Below are 19,903 nucleotides of genomic sequence, written 5' to 3'. Positions count from 1 at the left end.
AAAGGTATAAAAGCAAATATTAAGCCAATCAATTTAAAGTAAATTCAAGAATTTTGGTCTTCAAAGTAGTCAATGGAAAAATAAAATAGAATAAAATAAACTCTAATTTTTTAAAATAAATGTTTAAAATTATGATGTATAAGAAAGATTAAATAAATATAAAGTTTAAATATTTATTAGAATAGAATTTAAACGCCTTACTGATATCGTAAATTCCCCAACCGGCGACTTCGGCTATTTCGCCGACGAAGTTTTTCCTGAGAAATTCACCGCTCATCATGCAAATCGGTCTCACGTGCTCTGTGTATATAAATCACGAAGAAAGAAAAATTGATTTGCTTTCGAGAACCGTGAACTAATCAATTATACATTTCTTAATGAGCATTAGTTAATGGACTCACCGTTGTAAATTACCGGCTTGTTTAATCGTATTATAGCTATGTCATTCTTGTATAGAGGTTTGTTGTAATCCTCGTGGGCGATTATCGACTCGGGCAGGTAATCTTGCACCGGCTCTGCGCAATATCCCTGCTCGCAGTCGGGATCAGTCAGGATGTTGTGGTCACCCAAACGGATTCCACCGACCTTGAAACTCGAATATGTTCCCACGTTAAATTAAAAAATTCAAATTACAGAAACGCAGTACATTTCTAATAAAAAAATTATCAAGTTATTCGGAGCATTTTCGATATTTCTAATTCTAAAAAGATAATATAAACTGTGATAACAAACACTTTTTATTTTGATCCAGTTTAATGAACACTGAAAAAAAAGTAATATATCCAATAAGATATGTAGTTGCGGGCTGCCAACTACAGATATACTCAATACAATAATATATGGTATTGCAGTATCAATATTGTACTTGCATTAACAGTAAATATTATTATATTGAATATTTTATGTATAGTTGGCAGCCCGCAATTACATATGTTATTGGCTATATTACTTTTTTTTTGTGAAGAAATATTTATTGTATCCCTTCTAATTTCAAAGACTAAAAATAATAACTCGGATCAAACGTTGCGTGCCCTAAATATTTCATAAAGATCTTGTTATTTTCTTTTCTTTTAATATTTTTATATATTTTGTGACTGACGAAAAACGTCACGTCACAATTTATACGTACTTTTCGGGTAGATTCACTACACAATGAGCAGCCGTAATTACATATCGTTGATTGATAATCGTGCCGCCGCATCTGTAGCTTATTTCGCCATCAGCGTTAGGTATGCTGTATCCTATTCTCGCGATCCAAGGATACGCACCGAGGCTCGCATTTTTGCCGCCGATAATACGATCGCTGTTAGAATTACCGCATCTATTGTGCTCCAGCAGTGACCAACTAGGATGTTTTGTCACATCGGCTATGATGAATCATTAAATTTGCTATAGCATGTTTTTTAATAGAAATAGAGTTAATAGAAAATCTCTCAATGAAGAAACTTTTAGTCTTTGAGAAGATTTGCTATAAATTTTGTCTTCGTTTAAAAACAATAATTTTATTATTTTTAAAGTATTAAAAAAAATTATTTGTAAGCTAATGTGTCTACAAATATGTATTTTGTTGAGTAATGTATCAGAATTTTTTGCAAATTCTGTTTAAAGAAATTTAGTTTAAACATTAGTTTCAGAATTTGAATTACTTTTATTCACACACACATGGCACACAATTTAATTAATATTTTCTCACATATTTCAATTTCAATATTTTAGGTAGAAGACTTACTCAAAGAGTTGGAAAACGCTATGACAATATTGCACAAGAGTACAAGTATACAAGGCAATAAGTATCGCATCCTGCCTGGAAACTGAAAAGCAGGCAAACAAACGATCAAGAGAAAACTAATTTTATAATTTTGCAATTTTGATAAACTATTCTTTTTGTTCACTTTTTCTTATATTTTACGTAATTATTATATTGATATAATTTTTATATTCTTTATATTTTACCATTGTGCACAGTATTTAAGAATTACTGTTCTTACCACAAGTTATGCACTAGAATCTTTGTTCCTCGTCAAGTGTTCCATTCAGACTATGTCCAGTATCGCTTAATTCGTTAATCTTTTACGTGCCCGCCACCTTATCTCCACCGTATCGAATTGCATACGGCTTAGCCGATAGATCTTTATAATCACTTGCCACAACTCTGACATATGACGTTAACTATCCATCACGCTTGAAGTAAATTCCAAATAAGAATATTGTTTTCCAATTTATTGGCTTATCATACTTTTCATGAAGAGTAAAAAATAAAAATTATATATTTTTTAATAAAAAGTAACGCCACAATTTGATATTTCATTACAACAAATTGTTACTAATAGTTTTAAAATTAATTGTAATGCAAAACATAGAAGTCAATTTTATTTGAAGATAATGAAAATATAATAATAAAAATACATTTCTATTTATTTAGTGTTATGATTTGGAAGAACAAGAAATAAAGTATTTCACTTGTAGTTCGTTCTGTAATTCGCCGTTATTTATTTTCTTAAAAATAATAATTACAAAAGGACGCCGTGGGTAATATTTAGAATTAAATATTACGCAAATATTTCGCAGTCATACGGAAGAATCGCTCTTCCTTCAATCTATGTACAACCCGTAGGAACATTATCGTACAATACTCCTCTGCCGTCGAGGAATAAGCCTGGACCGGGGAACGCTCCTGGACTGAGAAACAGTCCCGGATCGATCCTCCGCCTCTCAGTCCCCCTGCGAGATCGGGGAACCGCGATCGCGTTTCGACGAGGCTTTTCCCTTGCCCTTGGATTTGGTCTCTCGTTTTCGGCTGATCGACGAGGTCGATGTGGTAGAGGCGGAATCGGCCGGACTGGAATGACTCGAGCCTTCCCGGTCCCATCTCGTCAATGTGTCCCGTAGATTCTGGCCGTCGTTCTCCTCGTACGTGTCCACATCGACGTGCAAATTGTCCTGGCCGTTGGACTCCAAATTGGCACGTACCTCCCTGCGCTGTTCGTCGGTATGCTGAGGACAGCGTATCGATCTGGTGCACAGCTTCTTCGTATGTTCGGATACAACGCCGCAGATCTGCGTGAGCAACGCTCGCTTGTCCATCAGCGACATGTTTTCGTAATTTAACGGTGAACTTTCGTTGCTGCTGTGCTCGCCGCCGACGATGGCGGACTCGCCGTTCCTCTGCGAACCGCTGCTACCACTGGGACCAGCATTGCCCTGTTGCTTCTGTTGTTGCTTGCCCGAACGCTTGCTCATGCCGTTACGATCCTTGCGTGAACGCTTACGCTTGTTGCCACTGTCGTTAGTTAGACTCCAGTCGACGTCGTCATCGTCATCGCTTAATACGCCGCCGTAGGTGTTGAGGTCCTTGGAGTTGTTCGCGATGCGTAACGACGCGATACGCGAGCTGTTTCTACCCATGCCCATGCACTTTGCCAGATGAGTAGCAAATCTGCAAGCTGCGACCCCACGTTCACAGTTCGGGCAACTGCACTCCTGAGATTTCTTCATGGGATGCTGGCCAAACACGTCCAGACCGGGCGAATCTAAAACGGAGAAAGAAATATGTTAGAAACATTCCTCTTTGCATATAGAAATAAAGTTGGAAATTTTCCATCTTCCCAATCGCTGTATTTAAATGGCACTCTCCTTAAATTGAATCTGAAAGTTTGTTACATACCGACAATGGCGTAGCACTTGTCGTCAGATATGCCTTCCTCGACATCACAACTACCAGTCTTAATTGTACGGTGTACATCAAAGACAAAACCCATTAGGACCTCATCTAACAACTCTTCATAAATGTCCTTTGTGGCTCTATCAACATTCTCTGGTTTGTTCATGTACTCAAGGAAATCTTGATTCAACTCCTGGATCTTCTCCTCAGTCACGGACATCCTTATTTCGAAATTGAGCAAGTTGTTCCTATCTTGAGGTGGAAAAACATACAATTAGCAACTGATCAATATGTCAATCCGATGAAACAATTTCTGACTGTTTATCAAAGGAAATTAAAACAGTTGATATTCACTCGAAATAAACAATAAATTCATGACCTTATAAATAATCGTGCAAAGTTTATTTTCTTTTTACATTCATGCGCGATGTCAAATAACAATAACAATAGAAAACTTTATCCTTTCTACGCTAATAATAATTTTCATAATAATAGTGAACTAACGAAATTATAATAAATGATTAGCAGGATTAATAAAATAATTAAAAACATTAATAAAATTAATTCCTCTCGCGAAGGAATCTATGCGGAAGTTCGCCGACAAGCGTCGGTCGACGAACTGTCACTATGACACTCGGTGCTGCTCGCGGAACACCCGGTATATGACAGACGGAGCTCTAACCTAAAAAGGGAGAAACGACAAAACGATGACGCGAGGCAACCCAGGCGAGCGCCGCCAGGGCGGGAGGGCAATCGAGTACTCCTCGTTCTTTCGATTCCCCGCGAGGAAGAGGTGCGGATCGCGGTATACGCGAATACCCGATGCCGCTCCGCTTGGTCTTGGTTACGGACGGCACCTGTGATATTCGCGTCCGGTCGTCACGTGTTACGGTCGGCCGGTTTTCGGATTACAATGACTACCGTCACGGTGTACACTGGGTGTCAAAAATGCCTTTTTGTTTGAGATTTCTAGATTTTTTGCAGTGTATCCCTGGCGGAAAAATTTCTACAAAATTTTAAAAAAACTACAAAAATTTACCTTAAATTTAATTATTTAAATTTTTGTAGTTTTTTTAGAATTTTGTGAAAAACTTTCCACCAGGGATGTAACGTATACTATACCTATTACATGTTACAATGTATACGATTCCTTTTATTTTGATGTAAAACATTTTTTATTGATTATACTAATAGCTTATGCAACATGCAGCATATAGTGGGACTATAAAGGTTAAGTTTAGTTAGGTTAGATTTGTTTTTATATTAATTTTTATATAGAAAGAAGCTATAAATGTATAAGTTATAGGGTAGTTTTAATTCTTTAATGATCTAGACAAATTGTTTTTATTAATATTAATAGTGTAAAATGTTTAGTTATTTAAAAAAAAGAAGGTGCCTATTCAGAAGGTTGATGTCAATATTGCGAGCTATCCAGCAAGTGACATAAATTGATATAGCAGTATTTCTTTCTTTGTTTGATATTCAGTTAGTAACAAAGACAGAATTACTGCTATATTGATTAATGTCTCTTGCTGGAAAGCTTCCATTAACAACATTCTTTGAAAATTAAAATCAACAGCCATTTATAATATCAATGGACAATTATTTATTGTTTATTTATAATACATTCCAATAGCTTTGTTATGTATTGTGCGTTTTTTATCTCTCATCTATTTAGGAGCAACATAATATACTCTTATTCTCTGTGCATTTCATTTTTTTGTTAAACTTTATTTAAGTATGATTTTCACAATTGACGCTATTTTTCATATTTTCTATATGCTTCTTGTACGTTTATACGTCATTTTGAGGGAAAAAAGAAAAATGTGAACCAATAGCTTTGATTCAGCATCCAGACTTCGTCATGCTAGGGACTCTAGAGTGCGTAAACCAACAGCGTCCAATAACGGGCGAGCACACGGTGGAGTAGGAGCAAGTAACAAGCAAATTGTTACTTGTTGCGCATCGTCGGTTCCTTGCTACGCTCTATTGGGTTTCGTCATCACTTTGTTATCGTCGAGAAAGACCATCTCGCGTCATCTTCATCGGCGACGCGACGCGTAGGCGAGGTCGTCCAGGGAACAGGAGCACACGGAGCGACGGACGCGTGGAGTGCGACGACATCAATGACGATGACGCGCCCCTTGATGTAGGCCATTTTGCGTGGCGTTGGAACCGAAAGGGCCTGTTCCTCCAGGGGCAAATTTGCACACTCTTCCTCTCTCAGGTATATGTCTGCGTGGATCTCTCGGTCGAAGGAGCTCGAGATTATCGGGTATCATTCTGTTTAGATGCCTGCTTCTTGGACGCGAGCAGCTGGAAGTTCAGTATGTTACGTATGGTTTGCAGATGTCCATGTAGAATAGAAGCAGCAAGTTAGGAAAGTCCAGTTTGTCTGTGGATGAAATCTCTACGAATAAGGAAACTTCCTGGAGATAGAAATCGCTACGTGACGCAATGGAAGAGGTGATAGGTGAGTAAAGTTGACTAAGGTTTTATGAATGCGAGATATAGGACATTCCTTGTATCTTTAAATCGTTTGCAAATTCTAGATAGACTATAAATATAACATTTTTAGTCCCTAAATTGTCAAATAAACAAGCACAAAATAAACACATGAACTTGAGCATAGCTTTTCTTATATGTAATAATTTATATAAAGATTGTATATATTATCTACTTACACTTTGTAATGAGATTGACATAGCTACAACGCTCGTATCAAACGATGCATTTACTTTGAATAGTCGAGATGTATGTAATGCTTGTGCATGGCCAGCAGAATGAGATAGAGCTGTCATATTCCTGCTGTTCTTACATGCACATGAACTAATTATGAAAAGAGGATCCTATTGCCTCATGCTCAGATAAATATTTTTTAATCAGTATGATTAAGCAAAAAATAATAAACATAATAAATTAATGGCGAACAATGAATAGTTACTTCAAACTTATAACGTTTTTTTGAAGAAAAATAAAATTATGGATGAGATGAAAGGTAAAGAGCAAACGTGGTTGATCCAAGAAGCATCAGCTAAAACACACTGAAACATTTATACAACAAGTATGCGAGCAAAGGATGAAATTACATATCAAATTTCTCTAATTATTTTTCAATCTCACCAACTTACTCAACATGCTAAAACTTTATACAGTGTGTATATAATAGATAATTTAGGTCGATGAATTACACATGAAAACAGTTTAAATAATGAGCAGATTGGTACAGAAATCAAGATTTTACACAAAATATTGCAAATTAAAAACATTTTACTAAAACAGTAATTTTTTTAATATTTATGTAATTTATGTTTAGAAATTATTTTTTTCTCTAAATAATTTAACAAATCTTGCAGAGATCGTGAAGGTGGAGGAGTGTGATACACTTATTGAGAACGGAGCTACAGAAGTTTTGTTTGGTAATTTGATTATTTAAAAATAAAATTGTTAATAGTTTAATAGTTGTAATAGTTATTTAAAATAATACTTTTGTTTTTTTGCAGATGGGGCTATCTCACAAGAGGGTATAGTTGTGGCCAGTAGACCAGCTACTGACAATGAGAGAGGTATATTTTGTACATATATATATTAAGTATTTCAAAACTTAAATACTGTTGTGTAATTTTTGATAAATTTATTTTTCACAACCATGTAATTTGTAAAACTAAATTTGAGATGCATGTATCACTAAATATATTCATGTAACTTCAAGTTTACATAGTGTAGTTTTAACGCTTTATTTTATCATTTTGTTCTGTTCGTTAATTTTATTTTGCTTTGTTGTTAACAGACGATCTGGTTATTTCGATTATAACTGATTATCAATGTGTAACATGTCATCGTATATTCCAATCAAAGGATGTAAGTTGTAGTTTTATTTATTTATTTTTATTTTGTTGCACATATACGATTTTTCATCTTTCATTTTTATTAATTATTGTCTAATAATTTTGAAACAGATGTTGCAGAAGCATGTAGAGATGTGCAGAGAGGAAGATGACTCAAATAATATCATAGGGCTTGATGATATGACAAATTACGATTCAGAAGAAGAAGAAGACGAAGAAGAAGAAGATGATCCTGAATCTTTAAATGTAGATCTCTCTGAAGGTGAAGACTGTATAGAATAGAATAGTCTATTTACTTTCATACTATATTACAAAGATTTTTACAATATGATTATATTCCTAGATTCGGATTCCAAAAGTCAAAAGAATAATAATGAAAAACCTGTCATTAAGCCTGTACCTGAAACGCAGTGTCATTGCTGCGCGGAAGATATAAAGACGGCACACAGTGGTGGAGAGTACAAGTGTTCACATTGCGACCTCAGTTTTAAGAAAAAGGCATCTTTGGCAAGACACGTTGTAGTCATACATTGGAAGTGCGAATCATGTACATGCAACGAATGCGGTTCTTCTTTCCGCGATAAGAAAGCTTTGAATAAGCATCGCTATACAACACATGAAGATCGTAAAATTTTTAAGTATGTTTGCTATATGATAATTTGCTTAAATAATTTTCTTAGTTATTGCTTATTACAATTACATAGAATACAGCATTACATTGATTTAAATTGTTTTTACGTATAAATATAAAAATGTAAAGTTTTTAATTTACATTATACCTTAGATGTGAACCTTGCGACACTTATTTCTCCCGGAGCTATCATTTAAATCGGCACATAATGCAATCTGGGTGTCACGGTAACATACTTAATACATTCAGATGTCAAGTAAGTATAATTATCCATTGATAATTCTTTAAAATATTAGAGAATCTGGAATGATTACCATAATCGTGAATGAACGATGTAGGTTTGCAAGAAAGATTTTACGCGTAAGGACAATTTACGGGAACACTTGCGTACTCACGCGGGAACGCCCCAGAGACAAAAAAAGAAGTGCCAATATTGCCCGAAGGAATTTTTTACGAATCAACAATTGTTGGTACACGAACGCATGCATACGGGAGAGCGACCAGTCCAATGCGATTTATGCCCAAAGACATTTCTATCGCCGCTCGCGCTGAAAAAACATCGTCGTGTACACACCGGAGAGAAGCCGTTCGAATGTAAATATGTAAGTATTTTTTACTAAGTCGAACGTACTTGCGTACATTTACACAACATCTTAATATTACACGTTCTTTTATAATTAAACATACAAATAATACAAACTTTGCGTCAATTTTATATTACAAGCTAGCGTTATGGATGGAAAAAAATTGCCGTAAGTTTTTCATCGTACATAAATTATATAAAATTAAAAAATTCCAAACGACGCATTTTTACCGATCAATGTCCGTTACGTTTTTATACGCGAATATACTACTGCAAGATTTTTTTTTTAGTGTCAGAGAAAATTTGCCGCTCGCGAGACATTAAATCGTCATCAACGAACGCACACTGGCGAGAAACCACACGTATGCCAGTATTGTGGCAAATCGTTCATACAGGCAGCGCAATTAAGGGCACATGTATTCCATCACACCGGGGAGAATGGCTTCTATTGCGATGTATGCGGCAAGGCGTTTAATCGGAAGGCGCGTTTAAATATTCACAAAAAATTCGTACACGAGGGGGCAATCCCATTCACATGTGACGTCTGCGAGAAGGGTTTTACACGAAGGGAGGACTTGGTGAAACACAGATTGTTACACACTGGCATCAAACGTAAGCGATATTTACATTCTCTTCAGTCATGGTTTCTGCGTGAGAATTAGTATTTCTGTGGCGCGTTCACACAGATATACAGGAATCTACAAACTTAATTAGAGGAATATGTATTGTGTTTCAGCGTTTAAATGCGACAAGTGCCCGAAAGCCTTCTCGGCGAAATCATCGTTGCAGGCTCACCTTAACACTCATAGACGCGAACCGCCACAATCATGCGTCGAATGCAATAGAGTCTTTATCCGGCAAGACTGCCTGATGCGGCACATTCGGGCGAGGCATCGGGAATTGTTGGAGGACGTGATGAACGAGGTCGAGAAAAAGCATTTGCAAACGCAGTTGTACAACATCGCATCGGCTGCTGCCGCCAAGACGAAAGCAGGCAAATCCAGAACACTCTCCTCCGATGAGTTGCTGAATGCCATCAGAGATCTCTTGAGGATACTTATTGACGAGGAAACGTTGCAGGTATAATTTATGTAGTCTAATATTTAACTTTGTTATATTATCTTTTAAATTAAAATAAATTACTGACTTAATATATACTGGCAGCTGTTTGGTTGGCCGGAAACTCCAACACAAGACATCCTCGAAGCCGTGATCAGAAGATGCGGACACGAGCCGATAACAGCGGAAAGCAACGTGATACTTACCGAGAGGCTACGACAAAACGTAAAACTTCTATTCACCGTTGTCATCGACACGGTGAACGATCATGAAGTCAAGTCTCTCTTGACGACGAAAACAGTGGACGACGTCATTCTTCATGTTTTAGAAATATCTAATTCAGATTAGGAACGAAGAAAATAACAAAACAAGAGACGATCATACTTTTCCAATATGTTTTAAGATTTATACAAACAAAAAAACAAAAAAGTAAACGAACTTATATATTTTATAAAAATATATAATCGGAAAATTATTTAGAAATTGTCAAGTATAATAACCTTTAGTAAAGGTTATTATCGTGTCAAAGCTTACAATTTATATCACGTGCCTTTTTAAGTATTTTTTTAAGGATTCTTCGAAGATTATTGTTAGATTTTGAGATTGTATAAATGAGATTTATATGATAATGCACTCATATATGAATGTATATATTTTACATTATTTTATGCGGACGACGGGTGAATAAAGTACACGAGTTTGTCATTTTAAAAAATGAAAAAATCGAATTTAAGTTTCGATTTCGTTTTACCCGCGCATTATTTCGCCGCAACGTCTCCATGGTTACGTCCGAGTTACGTCGTTGGTAACTTCCGTGGGGAGAAGAGAGAGGGAGTTTGCCAACTTCCGGTCGTCAGTGCAGCGGGCTGCGCTACGTCGGACAGGAGGTCTCTCAGCCACTAGCGTCGAGAATTGTCGAGGAGTAGGAACGGGAGATTCCCGGGGACTCGAGATAACTCGAACCGGATTTCATTCCCGGCGGTGAGTACGCGCGCTAACTTTTGTCGCCGTAGTCCACATTTCGTGTATCGCGACATCCCAGAATCGGCGGGCGATGCAGCGCACGTTGCGTGTCGAAGTGAGGTCGTATCGATTTTCCGCCCTTACGGCGACGCAGTCGTGCCGTCGCGCAGCCGCCCGACGATTGCGGACGAATCAGCGGAAACGCAGCCGCGCATACGAAACGACGTTTCCTAAAGAAGGAAATTTCGTGTACGCGGGAAATTTTAACTCGACAACGTAAGATGTCTGCGATCTGAAGTTGTCCCCTACTGTTCCTGCTGATCTAAAGAGACGCGTGAAATTTAGCGAGTGTTCACGTCGTAAGAAGGAAATGGAATTACGCAAGCGTACGTTGTATAAAAGTAAGATAAAATAATGAGAGCTATATAAAAATAAAATAAAGTTCTTATCGATTGCAAGTCGAAAAGTATTGTTTATTATTACTTAATGAAAAAGAAGCTAGTTTGCGTTCAACTTCAAAACGATATACTTTTCATATATTGATCTGTGCATAATTTCATCTTCGATAATTAACTGTGAGGCTATCGTACCAGCGCGACGTTAATACAATGTCGCCGTTTCATTCTCTAAGATATATTTTTCACTCATGTCGATTCGATATTGTTTTCCCTGCGGAAATACTCAAGTATACGCGTGCTCCATATTTCACGCGCGGAAAATTCACGGAGATGCGAATCGGAACGGAACGTTACGTGATTTGAATCGTTCCGTTTCCCGCGCTTAACGCGGCAGTTGCCTGCCGCTGGCGCCGCGACGCGTCCCATTGGCCCGGCGCTGTCATGTGGGCGACGTGCAGCGGGGGCCACGTGACTCCGCGCTACCGCGCTTCACTTCACTGCGCTCATTCGCGTTCCAAACGTGGTGGAGGATACGCGTTTGTGTATGTGCGCGCTCTAGAACGGGACGTGTGACGTGAAAGCACTCTGCTCCGCCGCTGCTTACATCGTATCCGGCCGCGGGATCCATACGCGGTCGTCGTCGACGTCATCGTTAGTGCCGGTGCTCGGGGCACTCCTCCAGTCGAGGAAGTCACGCCGTCGGCGGACGCCAGTCTCGTCGGGTTTCTTATCGATCCACTTCAAGGTTAGTGAGCGCGACCAGAAGCGCGCCAGTGATTAACGACGGCGCTTGCTCTCTTTCTCTCTCTCTCTCTCTCTCTCTCTCTCTCTCTCTCTCCTCGACGGCGGCGCCTCGTCACCGAGGAGAGCGTTCTCCGCGTATGAGCTAACTCGTTTATATATAGAGCGTGGTGCATCGCCGTGCGTCTTCAGACATCGTCCTCCTCTCTTTGTCCCCCTCCACCCCTCTCTCTCTCTCTCCATGGTACTGATTTTGGCGGGGCGAGAGCTCGATCCATGATAGAACGCAGTAGAGATGAATCGAGGCTCCCCGTAAATTTTTCCACGTACGAAGCACGACGATGCAATATGACGTGGTTAGACCTTCGATTGTGCGACGACGGGGAAACAAATGGAATTCCCCTGATAATATCGCGAGGTCGCCGTCGATTGCAATCTGCTAGATGAGGGAGCACTCTCGTGGGGGTTACTCTCGTGTGCCCGCGAGGCGACTCGAACGGTGATCGCGAATACGTAATCCGTAAGACCGTCGTATTATTTCTTTAATGAGTTTGAAATTAGTTCTTCCCAGGCGAAGGAAGTAAACGTTTTGACGCGGGAGAGTTTTTTTCATAATTAAGAATCCAGAACTTTTTTTTTCGCCGTAATGGATCTGTCTATTGTCGTTTTTCTTTCCCCGCGAAAAGGAAAGACTGGGTAATTTATTTACGCCGCAAGTATATTCGCGATCTCTCATTCTTCGAGGATTAATTAATACGGCCGTCGATTAATCCTCCCGCGAGAAGTTTCCGCTTGCGCGAGGGGGATAAAATCAATTTGAAATTCATCGAAGAATCTGTCATTGCAAAACAGATCGGAGGTATTGGGATATCCTGTATACGCGCGCGGACGATGCGGATTGAAATTTCCGATCGACATATCGGAATTAAATTCGATCTCTCTTTCTCGCGCAATCGAGTAATTACTATAAATATGTTTACGGATAGATTCGTTACGAATGATTAAGCTCGTGCTCATAATTAAATTATTCCTTCCTACATTCATTTCTCGACATTCAAAAGCGATTATGCTCGAATAATTATTCGGATCTTTTAAAACTGTTTTCTATTGTCTTCGTATCACGACATTATTCTCATCTTAGAATTTATATTTAGAATCGTAATAAACCAATGCCGATGGCATATTTTTTTTTAGTTGCAACAAGTTGGAATAAAACATAAAGTTTACTTTGATCTATAAGTCAGATTTCAGAATAAAATGCCATTTAAAATTTTACATGCATTTTAATGTGCGCATGTATTTAAATTGAATTAAATTTTAATTTAAATTAAACATAATTTTAATTCTGTCTGTGTATATTTTAATATACGTTTCATATATGCGCAAGCATTTCTAGACTTTTACATGTTTTTTTTTCGCGGCACGTAAAATTACAAGTAATTCTGTATTCTTTAACATAAATTTTAAACCGCGTCTAACGCATAGGAAAATGTTAAAAAATAAAAATGTTCGGAGCAATTCCCAGAAAGAATTTTTAATTAAAAAGTTTCGAACGTTAATTCCTGCAAAGTTCAATTTTTTGATGGAATTTATTACACTGAGAAAAATTTCCGGTGAGATTGTCCATAATTCAGGTTCAGCTTACCAAACCGTATAGTGAATAATCGTGTAATAAGACATCTAGGCCCAGTTCTACAACTCACGGTTAAATTAACTGGCCGATTATTTCATTGGAATTGACCAATCGTATTTATTAATTTTGCTTAACAACAAATACGATTGGTTAATTCCAATGGAATAATCGGCCAGTTAATTTAACCGTGAGTTGTGGAACCGGGCCCTAGTCAATAATACCAAAATAGTAAACGCATTGTCTAATTAGCGTTACAATCATATTTAGATACGTTTATCAAACCGTGTAGCGTATAATTTATTTGATGAGCATTACCAATAAAATTATAGACCACAATCTTTTGAAAAAATGACGGAAACATGTACTACGATCTCGCGATCTTTGTATATATACTTACTTTATATAATGTGCACATACCACTCGAAATACATCGATATATTGTACAAAATTCCATTCTTGTAAATATTTTTTAGCTTCGCTATCCATTTTCTACAGCTTTGGTTAATACGCGTACATGAACAAACAAAATGTCTCAGCAAGAGATAATTGTCGCGTTACTGATACCATACGTCTAGTGAAAATTACCAAACTGTTTATTGGTGCTTTCCATTTAATGACACAAGTCGGCACAAATGTCATTCTATCTTTGTTACTCATTGAACATAAAAAAAGATAGAACGATGCTTGTGTCGACTTGTGTTACTAAATGGAAAGCACCCTAAATGTCTCGATACGATCATTAGATGCGTCTAGACACCATCATGACCAAACTATTGGCTGTATAAACTACATATCGCATATAAATTTACTACACCACTTGTCATAAAACAAGTCTAGTTTCAATCAAGCAATTTTTTTTAGTGTACCAAACTGCTTACGACTAAATGTCTCGGTATCGATCATTAGATGAGTCGAGACATAATAATCAAACTATTGGATGTGTAAGCCATGTATCGCATATAAATTTACTACACTATTTGTCATAAAACAAGTCTAGTTTCATTCACCAAACAATTTCTCTCAGTGTACGTTTGATATTTTCAGTGAGTCACTGAATATGCGAGTCTTGTATTTATCTAGAATTTATATTTTTCTCGCCTTGCCCTCGAATAAACTTACTTTTTCGCATTATCGGGAGGTCGCGCGGCGTGCAAAGCCAGCAATTCAGAGTTCGATCATTGACATTTGATTGTTGACATTTATTGTGTGTTCCGTCGACCGGTTTTCTTGCCTCCGTATGCATTTTCATGGCGCCGATTAGCTGGCGAGTTCGTAAAGACGGCCGTGCACTTTGAGTTTCCGTCGGATCCGCTTATGATAATTAACAACCGATCTCGTCCTTGTTAGCTTATCATTTTGCGAAACCGAATCCTCGCTTTAATACGCTGTTTACGTTGCAGCTTGTTTACGAATGTATTAATTTAAAAGAGACTGGACTGTGTTCGCGAGCTTGCTTTTAAATTAAAAATTCTGGAAATGAGATAAAATGCGCGTGTATGTTGTACAGATAATTTCTAGGGCGTGCAGCAGTTTAATTAGACCATATGTTATGTTTAATCAATGTTTAATAAACGTTTGCTGCTTGGTCAAAAAGACTGGATGAAAAAAAACGAGGTTTCTCGCAATTTTCTCGTTTTTTAGATATGTGTTTTTCGGAAATTTTCTGTTACAAGACCACGTAGATTTCTATTTATTAACTTCCCTGGTTCGTATGATATGTGAAACGCGTAAAATAAAAATCTGAGTTCCTCGAAAGACACATTGTATCCTGTTACTTCATCGCGATCACGGCTACCTCTTTCTTTTTCATATATTTTGCATTACGCGTCGTTCCTTCTTACACGAGTGACACGAGTGCAGGTGATTCACGTGCACGTGAATGGACATAAAAATATTGATTTTCTCATCTACTCGCACGCCCCTTCCCTCTCTGTATTCATAGCGATGCTCCCGTGCCTATCCCAGCATCTGAAGTTGTGCAATAACTTTCGACACATTATACCACCCCTCCCTCCTACGCGCGACCCATCAGCCATTGTTGCGTACGAAGGAGGCTGCGGGGGCGGAAGGAAGGAGGGAAGGCATAAATTGCAGGCGGGGCTCTACCGCAAATATAATTACTGCGATAATTTCAAACGTTAGTTCTCCCCAGGAGTCCTTGCCGCATCCTTCGCTCGATAATATCGCACGATACACATTTTCGACGTAATTAGCAAATATTTTCATTATTGAAGCTTTTTTTTTATTATTAAATAAATCGATCGAATATGAAATAATATGATATTTGCACGCGGTAAATCGCGATAGAAAAACCGGACCGCGATATCGTCGCCTGGTTTTATTTCGCGCGTTATTTTGTTTGAAAGCTGACGACATAACGTCAAACGTTTATCGGGAGACGTGGGTCTCTCGAGTGGAAATAGCGCGAATAACGCGTGGAATAACGTAATTCTCTATGCCCCGATTACATCGGCGGCGCGTGACAAAGCGCAGGGCTGCGATTAGACGGCAATTTCGCCTTCTGTAATATTGCGCAATGCGAGGGGAGAAGGGCGCGATGGCAGATGGATAGATCGATGCTCTCATTGACGCCGCGGGCACGTGAACTCTTTCGTCGACCGACAGGCGACAGATTAAAAGGTACAGCGCCGCGGCGCAATCACACGCGCGGAATCTCCTGAAAGAGGGAGACGCGAGAAAGGGAAACGTCGTTTTTACGTCGATTTCCGCTCGGCGTCGCGTCCCGAGGGAAATAGCTCTTTCTCTCGACCGCGGGAAATGAAGTTCCGTTCTTTCTCGCTCTCTTTATCTTCTCCTCCCCCCCTCCCCTCCCGCTTGTCATCGTTCCGTTTGCACGACGAATGCGAACATCGCGACGATTATGAGCGTTATCGTCGCGACGTGGAAATCCTCCTTCTTTTTTTTTCCTTTTTTGTATCGCGGTATAAATCGCGCGCCTGTGCGTTACGACGACGTTATACCCCACGATGTCGTTATAATTTCGTTACCTTGACGGCAATTTTCATAAAACTTCAGCTAACGAAGCTGCGCTTTTCACAACGTTTGTGCGCGGCGACGTGATGAAATTTGTCCTTGCTTCGGTATGTCGAAAGTGCCGTCGTTGCGAACGCCGCCGGATGAAAACGCGGTAAAAAAAAAGAAACATCCCCCTGGTCACCCGCCCTCGTTTCCCCTCCTCGCTCCGAGTCGCAAACGCTCGGAGTCGGATACTCAAAGCAATCGGATTTTATTTCTGTCGTTCCATCCGCGCGCTCCTTTCGACGGAGACCTCCCCCCGGCCCCTTTCACCTCTCTCCTCTCCCGCCCGCCAGCGGGCTGCAACGTGTGCAATAAACTGATGCATCCAGATCGCCGCCGCATCGTCGTTGCACGCTGCGGCACGATCGACCGCACACGTGTCGTTTAGCGTATCCTCCAACAAACCACCCACTTGCGTGATGCTATCGCCCAGGTTGTGGGTGGATACGCCGACGTCGTCGACGTCGTATCGTGACGTCACGATCAGACGTCAATTACGATCGCGTAACCCTTGAACGATCGCCTCTCTTCGAGTACCTATCGCACGATTTACCTACCTAGATAATCCCTTCTTTTTTTCCTTGCTAATTATGGAAAAACCCCGGAGTCTGTTAACCTCCATTCGTTGGCTACGCGCTTGTTCAACGGTTACCGTAATTCGCGAGATCGATTCGTGTACCCTTGTTTCTCTTCAGTGTGAGTAATAGCAGCAGGCTTTAAGCGACTTGAGGAGAGCTATAGACGCGAATTAAAAATGATTGTCCACTAGATTCTTGTGGTCTTGCAACTTTAACAAAAAATATATGTGTGTAAAAATCAGGTAGATAAATAATTAGCAAACATCGTGATATGTATACGTATATCACTTAATCAGTCTAACTGACAGAAGTAGAATTTACAAATTTTATACGTGACACCTAAGAGATTCTAGTGGATACAAAAATTAGCAAAACATTTTGGTTGTGAGACATCAGGGAAACTGTATATATCAGCCACGAATTTTCCGGGTGATAAAAATGTCCAAATGAAATTCTTCTAATTGAAACACAAGCGAGAGACAGTTCGTTTCAATATTACAGTGCTCCACAAATTATAAGATAAATCAGTGGAAAAAATTTTCCGTTAGTTTCACTATTCCAATCGCGACATTACCACGGTCATCGAGCCGTTCCCATTCGGGTCATCCAATCCCCAGCGCCGTCCGTGATCTTGGCGAGCGAGATCGGTGCACAAAACAGTGCGCGCGGTGCCTTTCACCCTGGAAACCTGCCAACTTCCTCGAGGGCAAGGGCAGAGCAGGCCGATGTATCAACGCCGTCATCCGTACGCCAGCCGGTACTAATGGGCCCACGTTACACGTCCCATCGCGCCGTCAATATTTTCATCTACCTCTCAACGATATATTTATTTCGCAAACGATGCGTTTCTCCCAGACAGAGATCCGGACACCGCAAATTTTAGCGGTCGGGGGTTCTGATTACGCGTAATATGAAAGCGTCTTCCCCCCTACCCCCTCCCCAAAGACATGCAGCTTGTTCGCGTTCACGTCGAACGATACGAGTCCTGCGGTTTTCAGCGTCACAGAGCCCCGGGGAATTCTCTGCGGTCTGTGAAGCCGGTAGCTTACGAACTCACACCTCTCGCCGGGACGGCTATTGGTGGTCAGTTCGACCATGCGTGTTCGTAGGTGCCATTTAACCGTTCTAATATTTGAACACCAACTGTTTACAATTATCGTGACGTCATTATCAACCTACAAACGGAGAGACCTGTAAAATCTCGCGGTATTTTTGTTATATTTTTAATCCCTTCGATTTTTTGTAGGTAATTTTTAGAAAAACCTTATGACTATCTTTTTCGATTGTTAGCCGAAGAAATAATTGTTTCTTGCTACTTGAGCAGATTCTTATTAAAAACATTCGTTAATATTTACTACAGTGAATGTCAAGCTGGAAAAGACTGAAAGAAAAAAGAGGCTCGTGCATTCTGAAAGCGTTGAAATATCTGAGTTTTTAACATCAAGCATTTCCCTTTTCATCGGAAAAGAGCATCGGAAACTCGCTCGAATCCTTTCCCTGAAGAGCCTCATCACAAATGCTCTTTTATCTCGTTCTAACGCGGCGATTCGCGGCGGGAAGCGCGTCGTCTATGTTTCTTGACCTGCCCGCACCCAATCCGGCCGACCAGCTGATCGTTTGTCCCGGTCGCTCGCGCCGGCCACGTCGGCGTTGAGGGAATCAGCGGGAAGAGGGAACGAGAATAAACGGGCGAGCGAGCGAGCGAGCGAGCGAGCGAGCGAACAAACGACGACGGCGATGACGACGGAGACGTCGCGTCGCGTCTGCGCGTCCCGACGCCATCGTCGCCGTCGGTGGGTCGGTCGGTCGGTCGGTCGGGGGTATTGATTTTCCACGTCGTCATGTGTGAGTGTGCAGCGTCGCGCACACGCGCTGACCGCACCACACACATACACACACCCATCACCATGCGCGTGCACACACACACACACACACATTCGCCGCGACGACCGGCACACGGCGGCGCGGCTGCCAATCCGCCCGCGGAATTCCGCAAAGTCTCACCCCGGCGCCGTCGTCGCCGAGTGCCACCCTCCGGCCACCCTCGCGAGTGGTTTCCCTTCGGTCGAGCGACGAGAAACGAGACGTGATTCTCTCGAGTTGGATCGTTCGTTACCGTTCGCGAAGGGTGAAGAGACGTTTCTCGTAGACGGTGCCTCGACGCGACAGCGTACGCTGTCGCTCCCACCCCCTGCTGCTGTCGCCCCCTCGGGGGAGAGCGTGGACGCGACTCCACGAGGACGGACCACGTAGGGATTTTCGCGATGCTTCTCGGCAGGAAGCAACCGCGTCCGCTCACATCCCCCTTTCTCGCGAACGAGCCGAAACGAGGTGATCTGATCTCGCGTCTTTCGCTGCTTGCGTGTTGCAGGCCGCGGTGAGAGCTGCTCGCCGTTCCGGTCCCGGCGGACCAACCAGGAGAGGAGGACGTGATCCCGTCGCCGGTATCCCGAGGCGCCGGCGACCACCGGAGGCGGATAGGCGGATTCGCCGAGTGGTGAGAGGAAGACTGTCGCCCGGTTTCTAGTCACCAGCCGGCGATGCCTGCACCGACGTCAGCGGCGGCGGCGGGTGCGGCCGAGGGCGGCCCGCCCCGCACCGAACTGCAGGAGTTACAGCTCAAGGCCGGTCAGGCTACGGATGAGGTGAGTCGAGATATATACATGTATATATATTGTATGTTATAGATGTATACACAGGTGTGTATATGTCTGTGCGTATATATACGTGTATCACGCGATGTGACAGCCCACGAGGATTTACGACGCG

At 40.9% G+C, this 19,903-nt stretch overlaps 3 protein-coding genes and 1 long non-coding RNA gene across 8 annotated transcripts; 2 read left to right on the top strand and 2 right to left on the bottom strand.

Annotated features, from left to right (window-relative positions):
- Nucleotides 1-90: 90 nt before the first annotated feature.
- LOC105839913 (CLIP domain-containing serine protease 2) lies at nt 91-2,317 on the bottom strand. The gene is made up of 4 exons (XM_036295239.1): nt 1,730-2,317; nt 1,130-1,367; nt 402-592; nt 91-300 (listed from the first exon to the last, which is right to left on the bottom strand). Exons 1-4 carry the CDS (start codon nt 1,797-1,799, stop codon nt 149-151), a joined length of 651 nt encoding a protein of 216 aa, XP_036151132.1. The 5' UTR covers nt 1,800-2,317; the 3' UTR covers nt 91-148.
- A 149-nt stretch (nt 2,318-2,466) lies between these two features.
- Nucleotides 2,467-4,681, bottom strand: LOC105839917 (ataxin-7-like protein 3). Of its 2 annotated transcripts, none has more exons than XM_012686559.3 (3): nt 4,344-4,681; nt 3,665-3,913; nt 2,467-3,530 (listed from the first exon to the last, which is right to left on the bottom strand). In XM_012686559.3, exons 2-3 carry the CDS (start codon nt 3,879-3,881, stop codon nt 2,713-2,715), a joined length of 1,035 nt encoding a protein of 344 aa, XP_012542013.1. In that variant the 5' UTR covers nt 3,882-3,913; nt 4,344-4,681; the 3' UTR covers nt 2,467-2,712. The 2 variants fall into 2 exon arrangements, with proteins under 2 accessions (XP_012542013.1, XP_036151131.1); XM_036295238.1 differs by lacking the exon at nt 4,344-4,681 and adding an exon at nt 4,166-4,337.
- An 891-nt stretch (nt 4,682-5,572) lies between these two features.
- On the top strand, nt 5,573-10,505 carry LOC105839916 (zinc finger protein 436). Of its 4 annotated transcripts, none has more exons than XM_036295235.1 (13): nt 5,573-5,888; nt 6,011-6,134; nt 7,018-7,080; nt 7,165-7,227; nt 7,452-7,522; nt 7,621-7,771; nt 7,853-8,147; nt 8,294-8,396; nt 8,479-8,742; nt 8,869-8,892; nt 9,014-9,335; nt 9,460-9,803; nt 9,888-10,505. In XM_036295235.1, the coding sequence occupies exons 2-13, from the start codon at nt 6,119-6,121 to the stop codon at nt 10,128-10,130; spliced, it is 1,959 nt and encodes a 652-aa protein (XP_036151128.1). In that variant the 5' UTR covers nt 5,573-5,888; nt 6,011-6,118; the 3' UTR covers nt 10,131-10,505. The 4 variants fall into 4 exon arrangements, with proteins under 4 accessions (XP_036151128.1, XP_028048015.2, XP_036151129.1 ...); XM_028192214.2 differs by having other exon boundaries at nt 5,953-6,134; XM_036295236.1 differs by lacking the exon at nt 8,869-8,892 and having other exon boundaries at nt 5,574-5,888; nt 5,953-6,134.
- Nucleotides 10,506-10,782: 277 nt separating this feature from the next.
- Nucleotides 10,783-19,641, top strand: LOC118648817. The gene is made up of 2 exons (XR_004965445.1): nt 10,783-11,888; nt 19,506-19,641. It is a non-coding gene; the product is annotated as an uncharacterized LOC118648817 (long non-coding RNA).
- Nucleotides 19,642-19,903: the final 262 nt, after the last annotated feature.

This window comes from Monomorium pharaonis, unplaced genomic scaffold, assembly GCF_013373865.1.
Source record: "Monomorium pharaonis isolate MP-MQ-018 unplaced genomic scaffold, ASM1337386v2 scaffold_722, whole genome shotgun sequence".
NCBI classification, from domain to species: domain Eukaryota; kingdom Metazoa; phylum Arthropoda; class Insecta; order Hymenoptera; family Formicidae; genus Monomorium; species Monomorium pharaonis.
The sequence above is the reverse complement of the archived record's forward strand: the minus strand, read 5'-3'. Positions and strand labels throughout refer to the sequence as shown.

Excerpts from the sequence above, each read along its gene's own strand:
- LOC105839913 (XM_036295239.1), bottom strand. The coding sequence starts at position 1,799 with ATGCGATACTTATTGCCTTGTATACTTGTACTCTTGTGCAATATTGTC. Across the intron at positions 1,368-1,729 it reads AGCGTTTTCCAACTCTTTGA|CCGATGTGACAAAACATCCT; the intron begins GTAAGTCTTCTA and ends GATTCATCATAG. Across the intron at positions 593-1,129 it reads GTAGTGAATCTACCCGAAAA|TTTCAAGGTCGGTGGAATCC; the intron begins GTACGTATAAAT and ends AACATATTCGAG.
- LOC105839917 (XM_012686559.3), bottom strand. The coding sequence starts at position 3,881 with ATGTCCGTGACTGAGGAGAAGATCCAGGAGTTGAATCAAGATTTCCTT. Across the intron at positions 3,531-3,664 it reads CAAGTGCTACGCCATTGTCG|ATTCGCCCGGTCTGGACGTG; the intron begins GTATGTAACAAA and ends TCTCCGTTTTAG.
- LOC105839916 (XM_036295235.1), top strand. Across the intron at positions 8,148-8,293 it reads GAAGATCGTAAAATTTTTAA|ATGTGAACCTTGCGACACTT; the intron begins GTATGTTTGCTA and ends ATTATACCTTAG. Across the intron at positions 8,397-8,478 it reads TTAATACATTCAGATGTCAA|GTTTGCAAGAAAGATTTTAC; the intron begins GTAAGTATAATT and ends TGAACGATGTAG.